At 33.6% G+C, this 22,774-nt stretch overlaps 4 protein-coding genes across 6 annotated transcripts; 2 read left to right on the top strand and 2 right to left on the bottom strand.

Moving 5' to 3' along the window:
* The first annotated feature begins 4,893 nt into the window (after window positions 1-4,893).
* Window positions 4,894-6,847, top strand: LOC102610017 (tRNA (guanine(9)-N1)-methyltransferase). The gene is made up of 3 exons (XM_006467205.4): window positions 4,894-5,438; window positions 5,678-6,037; window positions 6,423-6,847. Exons 1-3 carry the CDS (start codon window positions 5,025-5,027, stop codon window positions 6,633-6,635), a joined length of 987 nt encoding a protein of 328 aa, XP_006467268.2. The 5' UTR covers window positions 4,894-5,024; the 3' UTR covers window positions 6,636-6,847.
* A 164-nt stretch (window positions 6,848-7,011) lies between these two features.
* On the bottom strand, window positions 7,012-9,539 carry LOC102610438 (nuclear transcription factor Y subunit B-6). Of its 2 annotated transcripts, none has more exons than XM_015526636.3 (2): window positions 9,374-9,539; window positions 7,012-7,874 (listed from the first exon to the last, which is right to left on the bottom strand). In XM_015526636.3, the coding sequence occupies exons 1-2, from the start codon at window positions 9,429-9,431 to the stop codon at window positions 7,216-7,218; spliced, it is 717 nt and encodes a 238-aa protein (XP_015382122.3). In that variant the 5' UTR covers window positions 9,432-9,539; the 3' UTR covers window positions 7,012-7,215. The 2 variants fall into 2 exon arrangements, with proteins under 2 accessions (XP_015382122.3, XP_052291455.1); XM_052435495.1 differs by having other exon boundaries at window positions 7,012-7,868; window positions 9,374-9,528.
* Window positions 9,540-12,346: 2,807 nt separating this feature from the next.
* On the bottom strand, window positions 12,347-14,637 carry LOC102610332 (trihelix transcription factor GT-2). 2 transcript variants are annotated; one of them, XM_006467207.4, is made up of 3 exons: window positions 14,481-14,637; window positions 14,102-14,360; window positions 12,347-13,412 (listed from the first exon to the last, which is right to left on the bottom strand). In XM_006467207.4, exons 2-3 carry the CDS (start codon window positions 14,356-14,358, stop codon window positions 12,578-12,580), a joined length of 1,092 nt encoding a protein of 363 aa, XP_006467270.2. In that variant the 5' UTR covers window positions 14,359-14,360; window positions 14,481-14,637; the 3' UTR covers window positions 12,347-12,577. The 2 variants fall into 2 exon arrangements, with proteins under 2 accessions (XP_006467270.2, XP_006467269.2); XM_006467206.4 differs by having other exon boundaries at window positions 14,102-14,624.
* Window positions 14,638-16,375: 1,738 nt separating this feature from the next.
* LOC102610824 (nudix hydrolase 2) lies at window positions 16,376-20,090 on the top strand. Its single transcript, XM_006467209.4, has 10 exons — window positions 16,376-16,678; window positions 16,824-16,858; window positions 16,932-17,110; window positions 17,255-17,320; window positions 17,459-17,596; window positions 18,503-18,580; window positions 18,663-18,713; window positions 18,833-18,867; window positions 19,305-19,413; window positions 19,552-20,090. Exons 3-10 carry the CDS (start codon window positions 16,952-16,954, stop codon window positions 19,744-19,746), a joined length of 831 nt encoding a protein of 276 aa, XP_006467272.2. The 5' UTR covers window positions 16,376-16,678; window positions 16,824-16,858; window positions 16,932-16,951; the 3' UTR covers window positions 19,747-20,090.
* Window positions 20,091-22,774: the final 2,684 nt, after the last annotated feature.

The raw sequence follows: 22,774 nt of genomic DNA, 5'->3' as shown, positions 1-22,774 counted from the left end.
AAAAGATAAAATGAGAATTTCATGATTTTTTTTTTATGAATGAGAGAATTTCATGATTTAAGTAAGGGTAATATGATTATTTTAGAGAATCATATTCTCATTCTCACGTTTCCCCATGAGAATGCGTACTCTAATAATCATTCTCAGGTTTAAGTGAGACCCACTATTTTGATTCTCATTCCACCTTTCATTTAAGTAAGAAAACACAATTATTTCCATTCCTTAATTCTCATTTCCATTCCTAATTAGGGATGGCAATGGGGAGGGGAGGGGAGGGGACCGATCTGTCCATACCCATCCCCGATATTTTGCGTATGTCCCCGTCCCCGTCAGAATTACTTGAGAGAATCCTCATCCCCTCCCCGAATAATAACAGGGGATCCCCGAGGGTCTCCGATCCCCGAATAACTAGTACATTTTTTTATTTTGAGTTAATCATATTAAAATAAAAAATTCAAATAAAAGTAAAGTTCAAAATATATCTTACATTAATATCTATTACAAAAGTCACATACATTAAATTAGTAAATAACGCAACATGCAAGGGATACAAACTTCTTTTAGAAACTATCATGAACAAATTAATAGTCTAATACAAAATTGTTACAAATAAAATCGAATTTAGATTCAAAATTAACTTTTTTCAATGGTGGCGTGGGCACTTTATAAATGTGGACTATTTCCTTTGCAACACAATAGTTAAATCGGAGCAAATAAAAAACAAATATTAGATTAGATTAGATATTAAAATTGTGATTCGCTGTGGGCAATTATAATATCTAAAAATAAATAAAAAATAGATTTAAGTTTAAAATATTTAAAGAATATTAAAATTAAAAAAAAATGTTGGGCTAATAGAATCTACTCAGTCTTTTTAATGTCCTAAATAAAAATTTAGGACTTTAATTAGTTAATTAGGCCTAAAAGTTTAATAATATAAATATTTTGATATTTTTTTTTACTTTATAATTTAAGTTTTATTATTTATTTACTAGTAATTTTAAAAAATTAAAATAAAATTAAAAATTAAAAAGGGGAAATGGGTAGGGGATGGAGATTCCACCTCATCCCCGTCCCCTCCCCGAATAAGAAATTGGGTAAAAAAATGTTCTCATCCCTTCCCCGAATAAGAAATTGGGTATGAAATTATCCACATACCCTCCCCGAATAGAAAAAATCCCTGAGGGTACCCGTCCTCGTGGGAATTTTTGCCATCCCTATTCCTAATAAATAAACACACCATAAGATGTTAGCTAAATATATACTTATTCAAATTTAAGAAAAAAATAGTATTTAACCATGTGGCAAATTAGAAGGAAAATTTTGAAAACACTAAATACTATGTATGCTCTAATGTATTGAAGAAATAATTAATGAAAATTTATTACTATTTATGCTATAATCTAAGGTGGTTTAGGTGAGAATTAACACAAATTTAAATTCCACATATTTGCTTTCTTCTAACAGCTGAAAATAAGCTTCCAGAAATTACTGAGTAAGTCTCACCACCTTTAAGAGCGTAGCAGATTAAAAAAATAGAAAGAAAATTTAAACTCAAATATCTTAGACTTAAATCTAAAAAACCTCAATAGTATTTTTGATTCATTTATTACGTGTGGCTTTCGCAAGTGATCGCATACGTTGTTACAATGGCTACAATATGTAATAACGACAACAATGTTTCATGAGGGGCATAAATGAGAATATGGAAAAGTATAAGGGTTGAAAAGTATAAGAAATAAAATAAAAAAGAAAGCCTACGAGGTTACTGGTGCACACATCACTAGAACGACAAATCTGGAATTCTGGATGTGGACGACCAGTCGACCGGGCTCACGCAGTCATGACGCAAGGTATCTATCCGTTAATCTTAATCAATACACCTATCGTTACATCAATAACGCCAGTGCCCTTGGGTTGTGTTTGAAACGTTCTTGCACGTTATTGTATTCTACAGTTCTAATTATATTGTATTATAGTTGATTGTATAAGGGTGTATTCAATTAAATTATAATGCAATAATATGTCTGGTGAAGTGTGGACTGTATCATATAAAATAATATTGCTGTTAAATTTATATTATAATTAAAATTAAATTAATATTATTTAAATTTATTAATATTTTGTGGTGTTATTATTAGTTTTTGAAATTAAGTATTAAATCGTTATTGTTATATAATAATTTTTATAATATAAAAATTATGTAATAATATACTATTATTAAATAATAAAATATTACGACATTATGTTATATTATTAATAATATTATAATATAATATAACATAATATAATATAATATAATATAATTCATTTCTATATATTATTTATATAATTATCTATGATTATAATTATTTATATAATTATATATTATTCATTCTTAATGTCAATATAATTGTTCAAATTTAAAGTTAACATTTTATTAAATAATAACATAAATTGTTTTTATTTATTAAAGCAAAACAATTAAAATGATTTTATGTAATGAAAGTAAAATAATGTATTGTCATTTATTTTATTAAATATTTAGATTTATTATTATCTCATATTGTTATTTAAATAAATTTTTTGTTTAAATATTAATATAAATTAAGATTTAATAAATTTAAAATTTATTATAATTTCTTAAGTAATAAAAGTTAAATGATTATATTTAAAATACAAACATTATTTTAACGCAATATAGCCTAAACCCTATCTTACATAGATTTAAATTTACACACCTTTCATTGTCTTAGGCTGTTAGCCACTTTTTTTAATGCAGTGCAATGCAACCAAACATAGGTTAACATAAAAAAAATGTTTTAATACAATACAATACGGTGTAATGCAAGCTTACTGAACACACCCTTAAAAATTACATGCAATGCAGATCTTATCATTCATGGTATATTTATTTATTAGTAATGCTTTTCACAGTTAACAATATTGGTGGTAGATTAAGCTTTCAACCGGTGCCTAAATTTTTAGTTATGGTATGGTACGTTAAGTCATATTACCTTTTATGAATTAAATTTTTAGTACTTGATTATTTATCTATATTGATACAAGTTGAAATTATACTATAATTATATAATTGAGATATAAAGTTTGTACTATAAAGACAAGATATTTGACATGTCACTTATTTATAAGGTCATAAAATTAGCACATTAATGATGGATCCTAAATTCCAATACTACCTACTTTAAAAAAAAAATTAATACGCTATACATACATTAAAATCTCTAAATTAATAATGTGGGGACCATATAAAACTTATTAATTTGAAGAGCGTACATACAATTCCATGAACATGCATTTTAATCTACTAAAAATATATTGTATTTTACCAATCTAATAATTAAAAATGAGTTAATCTACTAAATTTAAATTAGATTAACAAAAAAAATTAAAAGTTCTTGCAAATTCAAAATTCAACCTCAAACATTTTAGAAGCAATAAGTAAAATTAGAGAGAGATCCAAGTATTGGCTCAATTGAGATTGAGATTGAAACGTTATAAGCATCTTATTTCATAAGTTTTGACAAAAATGGTATTTGGTAAAAATTTTAAAAGTTGTTTATTTTTTATTTTGACAATAGTTTTTAAAAGAAGGCAAGGGGTTACTTTTATAGGCAGTTTTTAAAAGCAGATACGGGGTTGCTTTTTATAAGTAGCTTATTAAATAAGTCACCACATATTTTTAAAGTTCTTGTTATAATCATAATATTTTAACAAAAAATAATTATATTTTATTTTTCATAACCCTAATATATAAATAAAATGTAATTGAAATTAATTTATATTTTGGTAATTATTTAATAAAACAATATATTTATAATAAAAATTACCAAATGCACGTACTTTGTTGTTAAACTCATAAGGAACACAATAACATAGTTTACCAAATAGCAAACAACTTTTTTCATCAGCAACTTATTTGATTTGTGCAATAAAAGTAGTTTATTTAATCAACCATCACAGGGCTATATATTTAAAATTCAAGAAAAAAATTAATAGAATCATGTTTTTATTTAATAAAATATCATAATAATTATATTTGTCATTTTTTAATAAATTATTAATTTATGATATGACTGAGACCACATAATTATATAAGAGTTTTTAGAAAGAATATTATCTTATTTATTTATTGAAATTATTAATTTAATTATTTGGCCCAAGTCAAGACGACAAAAAATTATTACATGATAAAAGTTATTAATTTATCGAGTTTAGATTATGGAGGTCTTTCTGTATAAATTAGTGACAGATGATAAGTCACCTAGAACACTTGTTAAGATTAAATTAGTAAGCAAATAAGGCCTATATAAAAAAAAAAAGGAAAAAAAAAGGTTTGTATAGTTCACGATTACCCTACAAATTGGCAAGATTTGAGATTCAGACCCATTGGTTGACGTGATTGAGTTTTATTCATATCAACTCCTTCAAATGATATAGTACCATTGATTTTGGACAATGTCAGCTCAGTGGAACGATGTGATTATTTTCAAAGATGTTTATAGGCACTTTATATGACTGATACAAAACTATCAAATATTTGGCTCATTAAATTATCATTTACTAAAATAAATATCATGTAACAATTAATTTTAAATATTAAGCTATTGTATTTTTATTTTTAAAAGAACAGATAAATCAGCAAAGTCTATATTCAACTTTTCAATCCCTACCTTTTTCGATCTTGAACTTAAATAGCCAATCAAATAAAATTATATTCGATTCATGAAACTCATATTTAGTTGGAAGAAATTACAAGAGAGAAGATGAATGAAAAGAAAGAAGGAAAAAAAATAAGTAAAATAAAAAAATATTATTTTTATTTTTATTATTTAAATGACAAGAGAGAAGAGGAATGAAAAGAAGGAAGTAAAAAACTAAAAAAAAAAAAGCAAAAAAGGCACAGAACGACGTCGTTGTTTTTTCTATTTCCATTTCCCCAATCGAAAGGCCAAAACAGAACCCTAAGCAAAACCCCCTCATACTGGGATTTACACAGAGAGAGAAGCAAGGCTCTGCAAACAATGGAGATCATAGAAGAAAACGGCGAAGGCAGCGAAAACATCTCCGAAGTGCAAGTGAATTCACAGCCGAGCGGTCTATCAAAGACGGCCCAAAAGAAGCGGTTGAAGCAGCTGAGATACGAAGCTAGAAAAGCCGAGAAGAAAGCGAAGATGAAAGTGGAGAAGAAGAGAGAAGGAGAGCGAAAACGAAGGGAATGGGAGGAGAAGCTGGCCAGTTTGTCGGAGGAGGAGAGGTCAAAGTTGATCGAGGAGAGGAAAGGTCAAAGGAAAGAGAGAATGGAGAAACGGTCTGAGGAGAGAGAACACAAGATCCAGAGACTCACAAAAGCTAAGGAAAACGGACAAAACATCATCATTGATCTTGAATTCTCTCATCTCATGAGTCGTGCTGAAATTCAAAGCCTCGTTCAACAGGTATCATTGTTTACAGGCATGTTTGTAAAAATGCCGCAACCAAGTTCATCGATAACTAACTTTTACTTGGCAGTTAATGTTCACCGGCCACACACCACACCCGCTTACAGTTATAGTTGAAAGTTAGTATTTCATTTCTCGGCAACCATCTGGGAATTAAATAACCTGCAGTACCTCTAAAATGTAATACTGAAAATGATTCATTTCTAAACTCGTTTGCTTTGAATGGAACCCTGCAGATTATGTACTGTTATGCTGTAAATAGAAAATGTTCGTCGCCTGCTCATTTGTGGTTGACTGGGTGCAAGGGAGATATGGAAAGCCAATTGCAGAGGCTTCCGGGATTTGATAAATGGATAATTGAGAAGGAAAATCGATCATACATTGAAGCATTGGAAGATCATAAGGAGAATCTTGTGTACCTGACAGCTGATTCCGATACAGTTCTGGATGACCTTGATCCAAATAAAATTTATATTGTTGGTGGCTTGGTGGATAGGAATCGCTGGAAAGGTATAACCATGAAGAAAGCTCAAGAGCAGGGAATTCAAACGGGCAAACTACCTATAGGAAATTACTTAAAGATGTCGAGCTCTCAGGTAACCTTTGGTCTTGGATCTTTTATTGCCTCAATCTGATTCTGGTTGATGAAAACTACAAATTTTATTGATCATCTAACCAGATTAAACGATAGGAAAGCTCATATAACTTTAACGCAGGTTGCATACTTGTTTGTTTTTTTTTTTAATTCAAGCCGTATTTTTATTTTTATTCATTTATTTTATAGCCAGTACAACTTTTATGGCTTCGCTGGATTGCATGAGGTTTGATTGTGAGAATAAGTAAGCTAAATGCTGCAGTGTCTTGTTCTTTTGACTTGCCATGTAGGAATCTTTTCCAATAAGTTCATGTCTTGAACAGCTAGAGATTGCAAATTTTGAAAATTGGTTACTGATTCTTCGTGTACTGCTCCTCTGAGTGCAGGTTTTAACGGTGAACCAAGTGCTGGAGATACTCCTCAAGTTCCTGGAAACAAGGGATTGGGAGGCTTCTTTCTTTCAAGTAATTCCTCAAAGGAAAAGATGTGAAGCTGACTCAGGAGAACCCCAAGGAGAAGAAGATGAGGAAGACTGCCAGGAGAAAGACAATGAATCTGGGACAAAAAAGCAGTGTATTGAAGCTGCTTCTAATAGCTAGAAGAGCTGACCAGCTGAAACAATTTTGGCGTTTCATTTGAACCATGTCTTCTAAGTTGCTAATGAATAAAATTAACTAATGAAATCGATTCTTTCAATCTGAGTTTTTTAATTTTCCTTATGTATGGCTTGCAGCTTGCCCCATCAGTGTGAAATGTGAATGTAATCAAGTCGATAGTTAGCAAGGGAAGAATATTTTTGGTGCATTTTCTAGATCTGAAAAACTATGTCATCTTACCTGAGAGTAGAGCCTGTCAAATATGGTTTCCGATTTTTTATTATATTTATATTTGTATATTTTATGTTCGAAATTAATGATAGTTACTTGTGTCGCATGCGGGTAGCGGAGTTCGTTACCTACAACAACATCAGGTCGATGTCTAACAGCAAGAAAACGTTCAGTACAATTTTTTTTTTGTTGTCAGAATGAAAAAGAAGAGAAAAGAAAAACAGTTAAAAACACCAAACTTATTCTCTCACTAACAAGAAACTGAGCAGGTGGTTATTGTCACATTAATTAGCAGGTCTAGGTAGAGATAGGTTAGTGCGGCTTGCGTTTCATCTATCTGATCAGCACTGTCTTATTTGTTGTGAGCATAAGTTTCACCATTAGCAACGGCAGGCTGTGATGACCCCGCCGCAGTATTATTATTGGAAGGATCGTTGTTGTTGAAGTAAGTCCCCGTGGCAGCAGCAGCAGTTGCAGCTCCAAGAAAGCCATGTCCACGTCCCAGTCCCATATGGTGGAAAGCTGCTGCTGGGGCCGCAAATGCTGCAACACCCAGTGTACGAAACTCAACCGGCGGCCTCTTGACCAACGGCGGCTCTCCCCTGATTGAACCCCGCTCCCCTTCCATTTCACGGTAGCGGTGGAGGTAAACAGTGAGCGGCTCGATGTAATCATCGAAGCCCAGCTTGCTCATCGCCCAAAGCACGTCCTCAGCGGTAATGGTCTTGCGTTGCTCGCGCTGGCAGCGCTCGTTGGCTTCGCCGGTTATGAAGCTGATGTACTCCGACACGCATTCTTGAATTGTTTCCTTCGCGTCGTCTGAGATTTTGGCATGCTGGGGAAGGATTTTGCGCATGATTCTTATAACGTTAGCAATTGGCATGAAACGGTCTTGTTCCCGCACTGTGCATTCGTTGTCTTCATAATTTGTGTGGTTATTATTATTGGTTTGATTAATCTCATGAGCCGATGCTAGTCTGATATTCGTCTCTGTGAACTTCAGCCCTGGCCCTGCCGCAAAAACAAATTTTATTAATTAATTAATTTTCTCCACGTAATTATAAATATCTAAACAAAACGACAATATCATAAGCTGTTTTTATCCAGTTCAAATGTTCAATGGAAACGGAAAAACAGAAGTGGCATGGCATCAGCCAGATTAATTTTGTTCTGTTGTGTTGTAGGCACATCAGAGCTTCGAGAGAAGTGCTATTACCTACGACTGTTATAATTACCCACCACTGCCAGTCGGTCCGAGATATCCAATTAATTAATTAACTAAAGAAGTATAATTTACTGGCTAACTTAAAAATAAAACACTTAATATGTCTATCGCTAGCTAGCGAGGCTTTTAGAAGTTTAAAAGCAAAGCTAGTTAGCTTAGGAAATTAAACATAAAAAATAAAGGCAGCCGTAGCCGGTAAGTAGAGGACGGAGTTGGGGGAAAATTTAAGGACAGAAATAAAGTGTAAATTAAATTGACTGGGTAAATAATTAAATTAGTGATGGGAAAATAAAAAAATAAAAAATGCATGGATGCCACTTGTTTTATGAGGAGTCACATGTTGCATGCATGATGCATGCCACATGTACACAGTCCTCTGCTAAGTGTACGTTTACAAGATTTCATCACCCCATTTCCCTTCCACTTCGACTGTACGTGCTACGCACGCTGCCATATCTAATATTCTTAATTTGCAGCATCACATGTGAATGCGAGAGCTAGCTAGTACTGATCAACTTGGGACAACTAGTGTTCACAAACAAACAAGATAAATATATTATAAACAAATTAATTAAGGCATCTGATATTATATATATATATATATATATATATATAATTAGAAAGAAATTAATTGAGAGAATGTCTGGCTTGTAACTTGTAGCATATATATATATATATATATATATTACTAGAAAAATGAATTTGTCTAGCAAGAAAAGGAAAAGGAAAGATAAATTATATTTATATATATATATATATATATATATATATATATATATATATATATACATCTTCTATAACAAGGAAGTTAAAGAGACGACGATGCTACTAAATTAAATATAAAAAAAATAATTTTTAATACATTGAAAACTAAATTTTTTAATCTATTAAAATTTTATATTTGTTCGTCTATATATTTATAAATAAAATGTGACAAGATCAGTACTCTACTCTCTTTTATATATATAGTTCTGAAAGCAGGCTGATTATTTAAAATTTCGTCATTTTAAAATACAAATCCGTGGCTAAACAATAATGTCTAAAGTTAGCCTCGAATTTGCATTTTGCAACATGCAAAGGTACACAACATAATTTTTAAAATTTAGTACGCATGAAAGATTTTGCAGTTTCGAGCAAGTCGCAGGTGAATATTAACATGAAAACTTTTGTCAGAGTTATTCATTTTCATGAAAGAAGAGAAGAGGACTCGAAACTCAAAATTAAACAAAAAAGCAACGAAAGATCTTTGGTTGGTTAGTTGGACTAGTTCGTTCATATACATTACCACGGCTTGCGTTGGGGAGCTGCTGGCGGTAGCCACGGAAGCCTCCAGTTCTTTCCATCTCTCCTGGTGCTTGCTCTAATTCGAAACTACCACTAGCTTCTTGGTCAAGAATTTGTTAGACTCTACCTATGATTATGAGAAAGAAATCTTTAAATATATTTGGTTGGGTTTTGGATGTGAAAGAGAGCGTCACCCACAGAGTTGCAAATACTTGGCAACAGTGGACCAAAATTGGAAGCACGTGGCAACTGAGGGCGATGTGAACGAGGAGGCTTGCAATTGCCGGTACTAAACACTAGGCTTAACCTATAGCTGTTGGTCTATCTATCAAAGAGTCCCCGACTCTTGTACATTTCAGTGAGATGGCATATTAATTCATTTCTCCTTTAATTGCCTGCCCCGTTACCCCGCGTTATAGTTATATATATATATATATATAGCCAATGTGGAATAAGCAACCAAGTCCACATTGATAAGATTTCTATACCATATAAACATTTCATCACCAACGGCAAAGCAAGATAGTCACAAACAACAAAAAGTATAGAGCCCAAAATATTATGCAGCAATAATGTACATATCATAAGTGCTCTCAGATCAGAATTACGAGACCCATGGAAAATTAAAAAAAAAAAAAAAAGATCATTATTAATTGTCAATTCTGCAATCCAACTTCCATATGCGTGCTACAAAGTCATATTTCTACGAATTCAACATATATAATCCTATATGGTTGGTTTCAAACACAAGGCAATTTCTCTATGAAGCACGAACCTATAATTATTCTGAAACACAATGAACTTAATTTACTCTCCAATTTAACCATTGATCTTTCCCAATTCTGGCACGACCAGCGGCTTAAGGGCGGCAAGAGCAGCGGCTGGCCACGATTAGGCCATCATTAGGCCACTAGAATTTCTGGAGTTTTTCCATATATATATATATATATATATATATTAGCACCACATACAATGAATCAAAGTTGACAATCAGCAAGCATAAATCAATGTCACTAGCAAACCTTAAGCTAAAGTTCAAGAAGAGTGACTCATTGAAAGTACTATCATCCAAATAATTCTCCGGGAATCCTCCAATACAAAGATTGCCACTATCGAACCATCAGCATCTCCACGCAGCACTATGGGAGTCGGCACAACCACCTCCAATGCTAAGCGTGCGTATTTTCGCGATCCAAAAAACCAAAGCCAAAGCAACACCATCGAAAAGGTCACTGAAAAATAGTCTTGACGGAAGTTGATAAAACCTAATAGGAAAAATAAAAAATATAAAAAAAAAAAAAGGCAAAAGTAAAATGCCTATCGAGAGAGGGAAATTCCCTCTCTAGCCAGACACGCTTTATTTGTTTGAAGCTATTGATGGAAGATATAGATGAATGATTTGCGCGAATGAAGTTTTGCTTTTTCAGTGGATCTTCTGGGTGAGTGAGGATTCGTGTAGCAGTTGGTTTCAAAGTGGGTTCTATAGATTTATTTATTTTTATTTTTTCTTTTTTTTACACTAATTAAATTACCAAAGGAAAGAAAGAGAGGGGGGGGGGGGGGGGGGGGGGAGGAAGCACTTTTCTATATACATGGGGGATAAGGTGTTATTAACACTAACAGGCGAAACGTTAGCCAAAGACCGCAAAAGTCATGTCGAATGAAGTATAAATTGCATGCATCGTTGTTACCCAATTAGTTGCATCCTTTGCCAAGCAGCACCATGCACACTAGTGTGTCTATCTATATATATGTGTGTGTGTGTGTGTGTGGATTAATTCACGTCTCAAATATTCCCTACTCTTGTGTTAAGAAACACCACTTACCTTTGTTAAGACACAGATTTCCCAGATATTTAACTAACTTGTCTTGGGGAAAAAAAGATCAAAGATGGAAGAATATGGGTGCGGTTTTGGTTCAGTAATGATGATGCTGATTGTGGCTGCTGTGATTCTTTTTGGTCCACTGATAATGGGTCCATTGACACCTCCTCCTGTTTTCATCTTTCTCATCTTCCCTGCAGTTTTGGTCGCCATTTACTTGTATCTTTCTTATGCTTCCAAGTGATGAAGGACATGTAAATGTGTACTTGGATTCTGTTTCTGGATTATGCATGGATGTACTTATATTATTGGATTTTGTCTTTCACCCGCAATAAAGCAGTTGGTTTATTTATCTTCGTTACTTTTTGCTTGTTTTGTGTTTGCCTCTGAATTCTCTTTCTGAAGGGCTGAACTGCTGAAGGCTTTATTGCCCAGAGTGATTCTGGACAATGCCGTAATGGAACAATTATCTTGCTGTATGTATGAATAAAAGAAAAAAGAAAAAACCAATGCGACGGAAATTATTTGTCAAATGGTGATATGTAATTATCTGCGAAAATCTAGTTTTACTTCGGATGTTGATATACGTAATTAACATCAGACGCCGATTCTAAAAGATTCATTCATACAAACTCTCATTCCGAGTGCCGCAATGCCCTCAAAGTTGCATCTTTAAGGGCAGTACAACAATTATGCCCTTACACACCGACATTTTTGTGAGCCGAACAGCTGTGCCTCATAATGTGAGCATAAAGAAAGTTCATATCACAATCGAGGCAGCTATTAAGTTACATTATCTACAAACTTACAGCTGACCCAAAATTATTCTTTTAATTATTTGACAACCCAAATAATTGAGTACTACAAAAATCTAATTTTGAGTTGATGTAAAGTAGCATGACCCCACGATCAAAAAAAAAAAAAAAAAAAAGTAGAACAATAGGGCGAATTTGCTCATGCCTAGTCATATTGCATTCCAATTGCCAAGTCTAATGGACAATAACAAAATGGACTGTCAGAGATTCTTTTATTCAAATTCCTGATAGTCCTCAATCCTCGTTCTTCTTGCCACATACCATCTGACAGCTTTGTAGGGCAAATAATTGCAAAAGACTTTCTATGCGATCATCCAAAGAGATGATAAAACTACATGATCAAAGGTTAATGAATATGCATTTCATCCAAAGAGATGATAAAGCCACATGGTCAAAGGTTAATGAATAATGCATTAAAGTTCTCTGAAGAGAATACACAAACATACTGATTGCAAAGGATATGTAGCTACGAGGCAAAGACACTAAGATGTCAGGTGCCTACCATATTTAGCTCTCAACATCATCTTTACGTCACTTGTGCTAAAATATGTCAGAAGTTCTTCATGTTTAATCCTCAATCTTGGCAGCAATCTCTTGATTTGTAAAGTTCGAGGCATCACTCTCGGAAAAATTTTCGAAGTTAGGGAAGTTTGTTACATTCCCTGGATTAACGAGTCCATTCCTATACATTTCCAAATCATGAAAATATTGACATGTCTTACTTCTTTCAAGATGCTTCTTCCCATTTTCCATGGATTTTCTGAAGTATTTGTTCATGTTTTCCCATTTCTCCTTACACTTCTTTGCACTCCGATGGTAGCCCATCTTCCGCATCCCATCAGATATCCTCTCCCATAAGGAGAATTTGGAACCCACACCATGAAATTGATGTTCCAAAGTAGTTCGAAGCATTATAAGGGCTTGTATTTCAGCTTCTGGCCATCTTCTATTAGGATCACAGGCTTCTGGCCACTTTCTGTTATTTGCATTCTGCGTGATGTTGTTTTCAGCATGATTTCTGCCATCCTTGCTTCCATTTTCTTCCACATTTGAGACCATTGCTGGTTGAGGAAGTTGAATCTCATGGCCTAAAAAATTCTGGATGAAGGAAATGAGAGCTATGCTACGAGCTGTCTCCTGGGCTCTTATCTCCTCATCCCTTTTCATCCTCTCCATCTCTTGCTGCTTCCAAGCTTCTTCTCTGATTACTCTTTCCCTCTCCCTCTTTGCTATCATATCTATCAACTGCTTATTCATCTGCTCTTGTTTATCCATTATTTTCATCACCAAACTTTCCAAAAACGTCTCGATCTTCACCCTAGTCTTCCTTTTCCTCTTTTGACTTCCAGGTTCTTTGATCTCAGTGAATAAATCCACATGAATATCACTGTCTGAAGATGAACTGGAAACAGAGAAGAATCATTCAATTTGACTTTTCAAGAAATGAAGATGAGATTAAGATACTAGTAACAGAATTTATTATTTATAGGCCACTATAATACAGCAGAGAGAGCAACCACACAAGGAAGTAGTTCCTGCAGTCAACTCACATAATGAATGAATAAAATTCAATTATTATAATCTAATAACAATCCCATAAAACAGTTAATCAACCATCCACAGTCTCTCTTCCCCACTTCATAGCTAAACCCCTTTTGCCTTCAGTCTTAAAAATGTATCTTCAAACCAAAAAACAAACACTTCCACAATTGCACCCCTAATACTAATAAACTACTACATTCACAACTCACAACCCTATTTACAATTTTGGCACCAATCCACACTTTAACTAAACTTAAAAATAACTCAAATAAACCAAAATTCGTCCTCTCCCCATTTTCCCCAATTTTCACGTTCAAAAATCAAAATTATCTAAAAATGCCTTCTTCTTTTCTTTTTTTTCCCTCTCTCGTACACCATTTTGGCTGCCTTTCTACCTTTATATGCTTTACAAAAGCAAACACCTTTTCCTCTCTAAATTAACAGAAATTATAACCTTTACCATATAAAATGAATAAAAATTAAAAGACTGGAAAAAGAAACATTCTTTTTTGTTCCCAAATTATAAAAAATACCCGCAAAATAACGTACCTAGACTCGTCCTCCGTATCAAACCACATAGACATCGGACCCAAACTCTCCGCCACTGAACCCGAGCCGAACTTTAAAGACTTGTCAGCAGCCGCCTCAAAACTCGGCGGATCGTCCGCCGGAGACCTCCTGATCGGACGCAGCTTCTGCAGCGGCGCATTCACTGACTCAGTTACGGGCGGTTGATTTATTGACTCCGGAAAAGGCGTTATTTGTTGCGGGAACTCGCTTTCCCGGTCGCCAGTTCGTATTTCCATTTCTGCGGTAAAGTAATTTTTTTTTTTAATGTTGATAATTTTTCAGAAGCAAAGGTGAAAATGAAATGTTCATTGTAAATTCATTGTAGAAAGGAGAGGTAAAATGCGTTTCCCATATTTACCATTTGCTCCCCGTTCCTTTGGATATTTTCGGGTTCTGCCACTGATCTGACGTGGCAGTTTGGGAATCCTTTCGTTTGTTCGTTCTTTTATTTATTTTTTGTGAGAGATTACCCATGCTTTTGTGAGAGCAAAATTCTCTCATATTTCTCTAATGCTTCTCTCTCTCTAGCACTACTCTATATGTTAACCCTTTTATCCACCTCATCAGCGATGTTAAACTCTGGGAATCACATTGAGTCCCTAACTTTTAATGGAATTACAGTAAGAATACATCTTGTAATTATTTTTCATTTAGATTCCTCCCGTCCGTGATCTAAATCTAAATTGCTAGGTTGAATTTGTGTCGAATTCTAAACAATCACGTCAAAGTTTGACCAGATTATTAAATTTATTTGCAAATTCAAATGATTTTAACTATTATATACTCATGAAATTCACTTATTAATTCAAGTGTATATTTTAGAGATGGTCAATGGGTCGGGCGGCACGAGGCACGACACGACACAAGCACATTTCGGTTTATGCGTGTTGTACCGGGCCTAGAATTTTAGGCACGCAAACCTTAAAAAAGCACGACACGATTAGAGATGGATCAAAGCATGGCACGCGAAAAGGCACGTAATAAGCACGTTTCATTGGTGTGCTAAGCATGCAGCTCGTGAGCCCCCAATAGCACGTGGACCAAAGTATATCAAAATAAAATTTTTAATGAAAATAAATATAAAATATCATGATTTTATAAATATCTTGAAATGAAATTTTTTAATATATTTTTTTAGCATAGACTTTTTTAAAATTAATTTAGGTCCTAGTTTAAATAAATATTCTAATTTTTTTATGTTTATAATTTATTAAATAGATTACTTAAATATCATGATTTTATAAATGATAAATAAAATTTTAACGACATTAATATTTCATTTATGAAATCATAACTTAGTTAATAGTTAATGGAGATATGTTTCATTTGTAAATGAAATATTTTTCATATTTATGCACAAAAAAATAAAATTATGAACAAAATATTTTTATGATAAATTAAAAATTACATTTTCATTCAATAGAGTTTATGTGCAATTATAATATTAATAGTTTAAATAAAATTAGATGTAATTGTTATTCTAGAATTTTATTTTTATTTTTCATTAATTATTATTATGATTTATGAAATTATTATTATTATTATTAAGCTGGTGGGCTTCAAAAAACACGCCAGGCACGTGGGCTTGAATAAAGCACGCCAGACACGTGAATTTTTTTAGGCACACTGGACATGTGGACAAAAAAAATTGATGGATTTTTTTGGGCACGGCACGAGTGGGCTCGTGCTGTGAGAGATTGAGAGAGGAACATGTGAGAGAGATTGAGAGAGGAACGAGTGAGAGATTGAGAGAAGAGAAATTACAGTAGAGTTGAAGAGATTGAGAGAGAAACGGATGAGAGAGATTGAGAGAGGAATAGATGAGAGATTGAGAGAAGAGAAATTATAGTAGAGTTGAAGAGAGTGAGAGATCGAGAGAGGAATGAGAGAGATTGAGAGATCCAGATTCTAGGATTCCCTTTTGTTTTTTTTTTTTTAATTTTTCTATTTATATTTAATAATTTCTAAAAAATTAATATTAAAATAAAAAATATCCGAATCCGGGTTCACCCGAACTTGGATTCGGACCTGAAAATATGCGGGTTCTCAAAAACTGATCCAAATTTCACATAAAAATTATTCTGGTACGGATTGAACTCGGACTGGATTTTCTGGGTTCAGTCCGGATCCAGTCCGGGCCCAAATTTGGTTGCCATCCCTACTCCGGTCCGTGATCTAAATCTAAATTGGTAGGTTGAATTTGTGTCGAATTCTAAACAATCACGTCAAAGTTTGATCAGATTATTAAATTAATTAATTTTTTTTGTACAAATTCAAATGATTTAACTATTATATACTCCTGAAATTCACTTATTAATTCAGGCGTATATTTATCGTAATGTTATCCAAATATAAAAGTGAAATTAATAGATTTGTGTTGAGGGAATTCTACGATAAGATTGGTGTAAACAAATATTAGTAGCGAATTTACGAAGTAAACTAAACGCAAGGGAGGGGTTGAGGGTCTAGTCCAATTTATTTTAGACGTCAGATGACCTTGCATTTCGCTCGTTGAAAATCAACGGAAGAATCAGAGTTCAAGGGCGGCGATAAAGGGTTGAGATTCCGTCTTTCGCTTTCTTATTTATATGGGATCTATATATATATAAATAATATTTCAAATTTATGTAAAAATGATCAAAGCGGTTTCTAGAGTTTTATTGCCATATAATCGCGGCTTCTTCTTCTTGTTTTCTGCTAGGAACACCATTGCTGCAAGACATGCTCGTGTAACAGGTAATTCTGACTTTATAATTTCTGGAAAATTTGAAATATTTTAGTTGATGCGTCAGTTTGTTTGTTATTCCAGGTTGTTTCAATATCAGAGCCATGTCAGCTTCAGTGAATTCGTCATCAGCAACTGTAAACAAATTTCTAAATGGAATCAACGATAACTATGGAGGTGTTGTCGTTCAAATGAATGAGCCCATGGATCCTCAGCTTTTTGCTTCACTGCTTAAATCCTCCATCTCACACTGGAGGCAGCAGGTGGTAACGCAAGTGAACTGATTATTGCATTACAATTATCTCCAGATGATTGCATATTATTGCAAATTATGCAGGGTCATTTATATGATTCATAGTTTTTTCATTTCAATCTATGTAATTGTCTATTCTGTTTTGTAATTGTAGGCCAAAAAGGGTGTTTGGATCAAGCTACCCATTGAGCTAGCCAATCTTGTTGAACCTGCAGTTAAGGTCTGTCTGTTTTATCAAATTTGAATTTTGTGGCTCCTAACCGGCTTATGCTGATTTTGAAGTTTGATTCTGCCATTTTTGTTAGTTGGTTTAGTCCCACTGGGGCATTAACTATTGTTCTGTTATGTTGCTGTGCAGGAAGGATTTTGGTTCCACCATGCAGAGCCAAATTATTTAATGCTTGTATATTGGATTCCTGGAGGGGCTAATACTCTTCCTGCAAATGCCTCTCACCGGGTGGGAGTTGGTGCATTCGTCATGAATGGAAAGAGGGAGGTATATTATTGAATTTTAGCACTCCGGATTCTTACTTTCTCTCTGCTGTGAAGTTGAGGACATTGCAAGTAAATAGGAAGCTCTTATGCACGTATAATGATCGTCCCCTTCATTTTCGTAGTCTTGGGATTTTCTTCTCCCTTTATTTGGTCCAATTTTTGGGCTATACAAGGGGATAGTGCTTTCCACTCGCTTACATGTTTTAACAGGTCTGATAGCCTCCTTGCAGCTGCAAGAAGGCATATGCCGCTAGGACTCAATGATGTTGCTCCGTTTCTGTGTAATTTAATTATGTTTGGTTTCACATCTCCACTTTCCTGTTTTTCACAGCTCTGCTTCCCTCGGTGCTGTGAATTTCACTTGTAACACTAGTGATACAGTCTAGTTATTAATGTTGCTTAGTCTGGCACCAATGGGTTTCTAACTGAAACAGATTTAATCAACCTGTTGATCATTTCAAGTGTCCAAATTTGTTCCTGAACCTGCGTTGATTTTATGCATGGCTTATGGCAGTAGTAGGAAATGAGACAAATCCTGTATATTTAGCTGGTCACTTGGGTTTGAATCTTGAGGGAGTTAAGGGGCTAAAAAATGAATTTCGGCTCTACCCACTCCCTTGCCTTTTTTTTCCTCCCTCAAAAACCAAAAAAAAAAAAAAAGATTCTCCTTAGTTTATGAATTGCACATTTGTGTTCTTCTAAAACCTTTCTTCTTGATGGCATTTTTAATTTGAACGAGCACCCTTTTGGTTTAAACTCATAAAAGAATACTTTCTATCGCATGCTCTTTCGGAGGGGAACTGAATTCAATCTAAACAGTTGTGCTGGAGGTCTCTCAATACATTTGATTTTCACAGTGGCTTCATTCATTTCTTAAAAAATCTTGGTTTGCATATTTCGATGGTAGGTGCTTGTAGTCCAAGAAAATAGTGGGAGATTCCGGGGGACAGGCATATGGAAGTTTCCTACTGGAGTTGTTGATGAGGTATGTATGTCAGAACTAGCATGTCATTACCGATAACATGTAGTGTATATTTTCTCAACTAGGTAAGTTTTGTCTATTCCAGGGGGAGGATATCTGTGTGGCTGCTGTTAGAGAAGTCAAAGAAGAAACATCAGTAAGTATTAATTAGGCACGTCTGTATTATATTTTGTTGAAAACAAGCTATTTCTTGTTTTCTCTTTGAGCTGGACTGATCTTCTTCGATTCTAAAGTTGCTGGTTTTTGGTTATTCAGATTGACACAGAATTTGTTGAAGTACTTGCATTCAGGTATGTTATTTTTTTAAAACGAATTTTTTATGTAGAATCAAAACCACTGTTGTTTATTATATTCCAGTTTGAAGTTTACACGTCCTTGCCTGTGTGCCATTGTGGTCAGGCAATGATGCAAAGATTTGAGGTGCTTATTGCATTCTTTTAGCATCCACTAGTCTGTGGAAAGGAGGTATTCTAGTTTTGGAAGGACAAAGGAACATAATGTGCTCTTGTTAAACAAAATTATTTATACAGATGTGCTTTCAAGATGGTTTTAGTTAGGTACCTCTCAGGAAAAAAAAAAGGATTTAGGTACTGCAGAGTAATGAAATACCTGAATGCATGGTATTATAAATGAAGAAAAAACAATTTAAATTTCCAATCTATATTCTTAGAGCTGAAAGTTCTATCCTTATCACTTTTGAAATTTAAGTTCTTCTCACTGTTTCCAGACAAAGCCATCAGTCATTCTTTGAAAAGTCAGATATATTCTTTTTGTGCATGTTGCGACCCCTTTCCTTTGACATCCAGAAACAGGAATCTGAGATAGAGGCGGCTGAGGTAAAAATTCTATTTCAAACTTTCGAACATTAGGCATAATATTGTAAAAGTGTTAGCTCTGAGATGCAACCGTAACAGCACTAGCACTAGCACCAGCCTGTGAACATCGCTGACACTACTGTTTTAAACTGCCTACAGTGGATGCCATTGGAAGAATATGCAGCGCAGCCATATGTCCAAAATCAGGAACTTCTAAAGTACATAGTTGACATATGCTCAGCAAAAGTAGACACGAGGGGGTATCATGGATTTTCTCCCGTGCCTACCACATCAGCTTTCTCGGATAAAAAGCACTACTTTTACTTGAATAGTGTGGACCTCAAAAGGCACTAGTATCTAATTATTGGCCCTTGGAATCATACTGTGAGAGGGATACCGATATGATATTCTCATCAAAAGTCTGTTTTAAACACACTATCAATTCAGTGCTGCTCTCAATGAGGAAAAGCTAAAACGTCAATGATACTAGTGAATTGGATTCTTGTATTCTTTTATTATTATTATTATTATTAAAATATTCTCTTTCTAGATGGTAAAATAAATTATGAGGGCATAATGTACTGTTGCTCCGAACGAGGGAAACGTGCAAACATGCGTATGTATTCTTTCTGGAATTTGATTGCTGATTAATGATTATACTGGAAGCCGATGAGTATAATTAGCTTCGGTTCAGCCTTCTTGCGGCTTTCGTTAGCTAGTTACTGCTACATATTTTTGCTTGAATAAATTAAAGTAGTGGATTATTTTACACACACACACACCATATCATCCATGGTGTAATGTAAAAAATCCAGGGTAAGAGATGACCTAATTAATTGATGTTTAGCGGCCTTTAAATATAATTAATTATTCTACTAATTAATATGGTAGGGAATCTCTATCCCACATCCGCTAGCTTTTCCATTTCTTTAAAACAAAGTTGCTTGAAGAAGGAACAAGCACACAACCAGCACTTCCTCTCACAGTCCTTATAATGAGAGACAACTTAGAAAGACATAATTAAGATGAACATGGTTAAACAATTCCATTTAAGCAGTTCTCCATCTCCGCCACTTCCAGTTCCAGTGAAGTACGCAACTGAACAGGAACAACCTAAAACATGCAAATGATTTATTAATACGTGAAGCTCCAAAAAGATCACAGTTTAATTTAGTACGTACATATCACATGGTATGTTTCAAACTCAAACAGTTCCAGACAAATTAAGGGATTTTTTTTTTTGCAAATTAAGATCCATAATGAGGATTGTATTCGTTAATTACATCATGCTGCAATTCAATTACTAATGGATGGATCCACGTTCATATTATAATCAATACGAAAAAATTACATATTTCACTCTCCAATACGAGTTAGAAATACTTACATTCAAATTCAAAATGGACTGTGATACTTACCTCTTTCAAATTTTAAAAAAAAAAAAATTAAACTTTTTAACTTTCTTACCCTAACAATTTAAGTTATTTTACAATGAAAAAGTTCATATTACCCCTAATCAATTTACGTTATTTTACAAACCATAAACATCCATCAAAATGAATATACCTTTCTTGAATGTGATATAACAATGTTGTCCCTGATAAGTTAAAGATAATTTCGTTTTATTTTATTTCCATCCCATCATGGATTATATGCTGATTTCATTTACATAAAACAGTACATTCATTCTCTCATTGATAGCATATAAAATAAGCTTCACTAAGCCATCAAATTCCAAGACCCTCTTTGGTTAAGTAGAAATTCAATCATGCCAGATACCATCAAAATAATAAGGATACATGAAGGGGAGCTATATATATTGTTATATATATATATTCATTGCAGTATTAGGTAGGTAGGTAGCGAAACGACTCACCATATATTCTTTAAAAAGAATACAAATCTTAGTCTTCTGAACATTAATTCTCAAAGCTATGGGTTAATATGAGCACTTTACATTTCAATAATACTAACAGAGGAAGAGGATAGCCAATCTTGTAGTGCAATGAAAATAGGTTCTCATCCTTAACAGCTGAAGTTTCAAAATCTCATGTTCGTATACATTACAAGTTAATCATTAGAAAAGAAGAGGGCTGCAGAGGACAAAAAAAAAAAACAAAATACATAATTTATATAATTTAAATAGAAACAAGAACTACTTGGCAAACGAATTATTTAAACCAAGAAAAAAAAAAATTCCATTATTCCCTTTCGTAACAAATAGGTAGTAAATTATTTATCATCAAGAAAATAATTTTTTTACCAAGGTGTCTTTGGTAGAGTTGTCTCCCCTTTGCCTCTTTATCTTTCTCTATATGAAAGTCTCTACTTTGCCTAGAATTCACTTCACTCCTTTATAACTTCAAGAGATTGAAGTACAACAGAAAGTATCCATTAGATTAATTCTGGAAAAAAAGTAATCAATAATTTTAAAAAAAAAACGGTATTAAACTATTATCATTCATTCTAGCTCCAGCGAGGAAATTTAACTTATATCATTGTACGGGGCAGAAAATTGAACTTCACACTTAAATAATCAAAGGAAAAACAATAGAGCGAGATCAACACTCTACAAAATAACAACTATATATCACAAAGCTTTAATAAGAAATTACATGTCTCCCATCATATAGCCAACCACAATAGAGCAACATAAACTCAATTTCTTTCTTTCAGTAATTATGTCGAATAATTGACAAATGTTCCTCACAAACATCACAAAATGTAGATTAGTTTTTTGCTTTTAAATATTTTGGCAGTGTTAATTATCCAGCACAACAAAAACAAACCAAAGTTTCAGTCTTTATAATAAGTTAATTAGTGAATCATTTTTTAAAAAAAAGGGGCTAGCTTCTCGTTATTTGACGGCCAAGAAAGATATAAATTGCGGTACAAAGTATGCTTTCAATTGGGCCATGGACAGATGCATGACTCCCAACATATCTGTTAAAATGTTCTTTACTCAATTAGATCACACATCCACGTGATTCCCCAATTTTACTCTACCCACTTGATCTTTTGCCATCTGTGACATTTCAACACGAATTTATTAATTAATACCTTTAATATAGTATTGGTATAAAAGTCTGAAAATGGATTACCCACCTTACAAAGAAAATAAAAAAATAGAAAAAGAAAATAAAAAGTTTTGTACAAAGGTTATTTGCAGATGGGATAGTTGGGGCAGGCTTGAAAATGGGAATGGGAAGAAAGTGCTTGTTCTTCCCCCGCAAGGATAAAGATTATTTATGAGACGTGTGTATATGTTGTTTGTGCATTAATATTGTTGTGGATATTATCAATTATCATTCATAGCTTTGGTGAACGAATGTTTTGTGTGCTTCATTAAATTCATTATGTTAAGAAACAACAATATAGACGA

This window comes from Citrus sinensis, chromosome 2, assembly GCF_022201045.2.
Source record: "Citrus sinensis cultivar Valencia sweet orange chromosome 2, DVS_A1.0, whole genome shotgun sequence".
NCBI classification, from domain to species: domain Eukaryota; kingdom Viridiplantae; phylum Streptophyta; class Magnoliopsida; order Sapindales; family Rutaceae; genus Citrus; species Citrus sinensis.
Note: the sequence above shows the minus strand (reverse complement) of the source record. Positions and strands in the feature narration are given on the sequence as shown.

Excerpts from the sequence above, each read along its gene's own strand:
- LOC102610017 (XM_006467205.4), top strand. The coding sequence starts at position 5,025 with ATGGAGATCATAGAAGAAAACGGCGAAGGCAGCGAAAACATCTCCGAA. Across the intron at positions 5,439-5,677 it reads TTCAAAGCCTCGTTCAACAG|ATTATGTACTGTTATGCTGT; the intron begins GTATCATTGTTT and ends GGAACCCTGCAG. Across the intron at positions 6,038-6,422 it reads TAAAGATGTCGAGCTCTCAG|GTTTTAACGGTGAACCAAGT; the intron begins GTAACCTTTGGT and ends CTCTGAGTGCAG.
- LOC102610438 (XM_015526636.3), bottom strand. The coding sequence starts at position 9,431 with ATGGAAAGAACTGGAGGCTTCCGTGGCTACCGCCAGCAGCTCCCCAAC. Across the intron at positions 7,875-9,373 it reads GCTCCCCAACGCAAGCCGTG|GGCCAGGGCTGAAGTTCACA; the intron begins GTAATGTATATG and ends TTTTTGCGGCAG.
- LOC102610332 (XM_006467207.4), bottom strand. The coding sequence starts at position 14,358 with ATGGAAATACGAACTGGCGACCGGGAAAGCGAGTTCCCGCAACAAATA. Across the intron at positions 13,413-14,101 it reads GATACGGAGGACGAGTCTAG|TTCATCTTCAGACAGTGATA; the intron begins GTACGTTATTTT and ends CTCTGTTTCCAG.
- LOC102610824 (XM_006467209.4), top strand. The coding sequence starts at position 16,952 with ATGTCAGCTTCAGTGAATTCGTCATCAGCAACTGTAAACAAATTTCTA. Across the intron at positions 17,321-17,458 it reads TTGTTGAACCTGCAGTTAAG|GAAGGATTTTGGTTCCACCA; the intron begins GTCTGTCTGTTT and ends GTTGCTGTGCAG. Across the intron at positions 18,714-18,832 it reads AAGTCAAAGAAGAAACATCA|ATTGACACAGAATTTGTTGA; the intron begins GTAAGTATTAAT and ends TTGGTTATTCAG.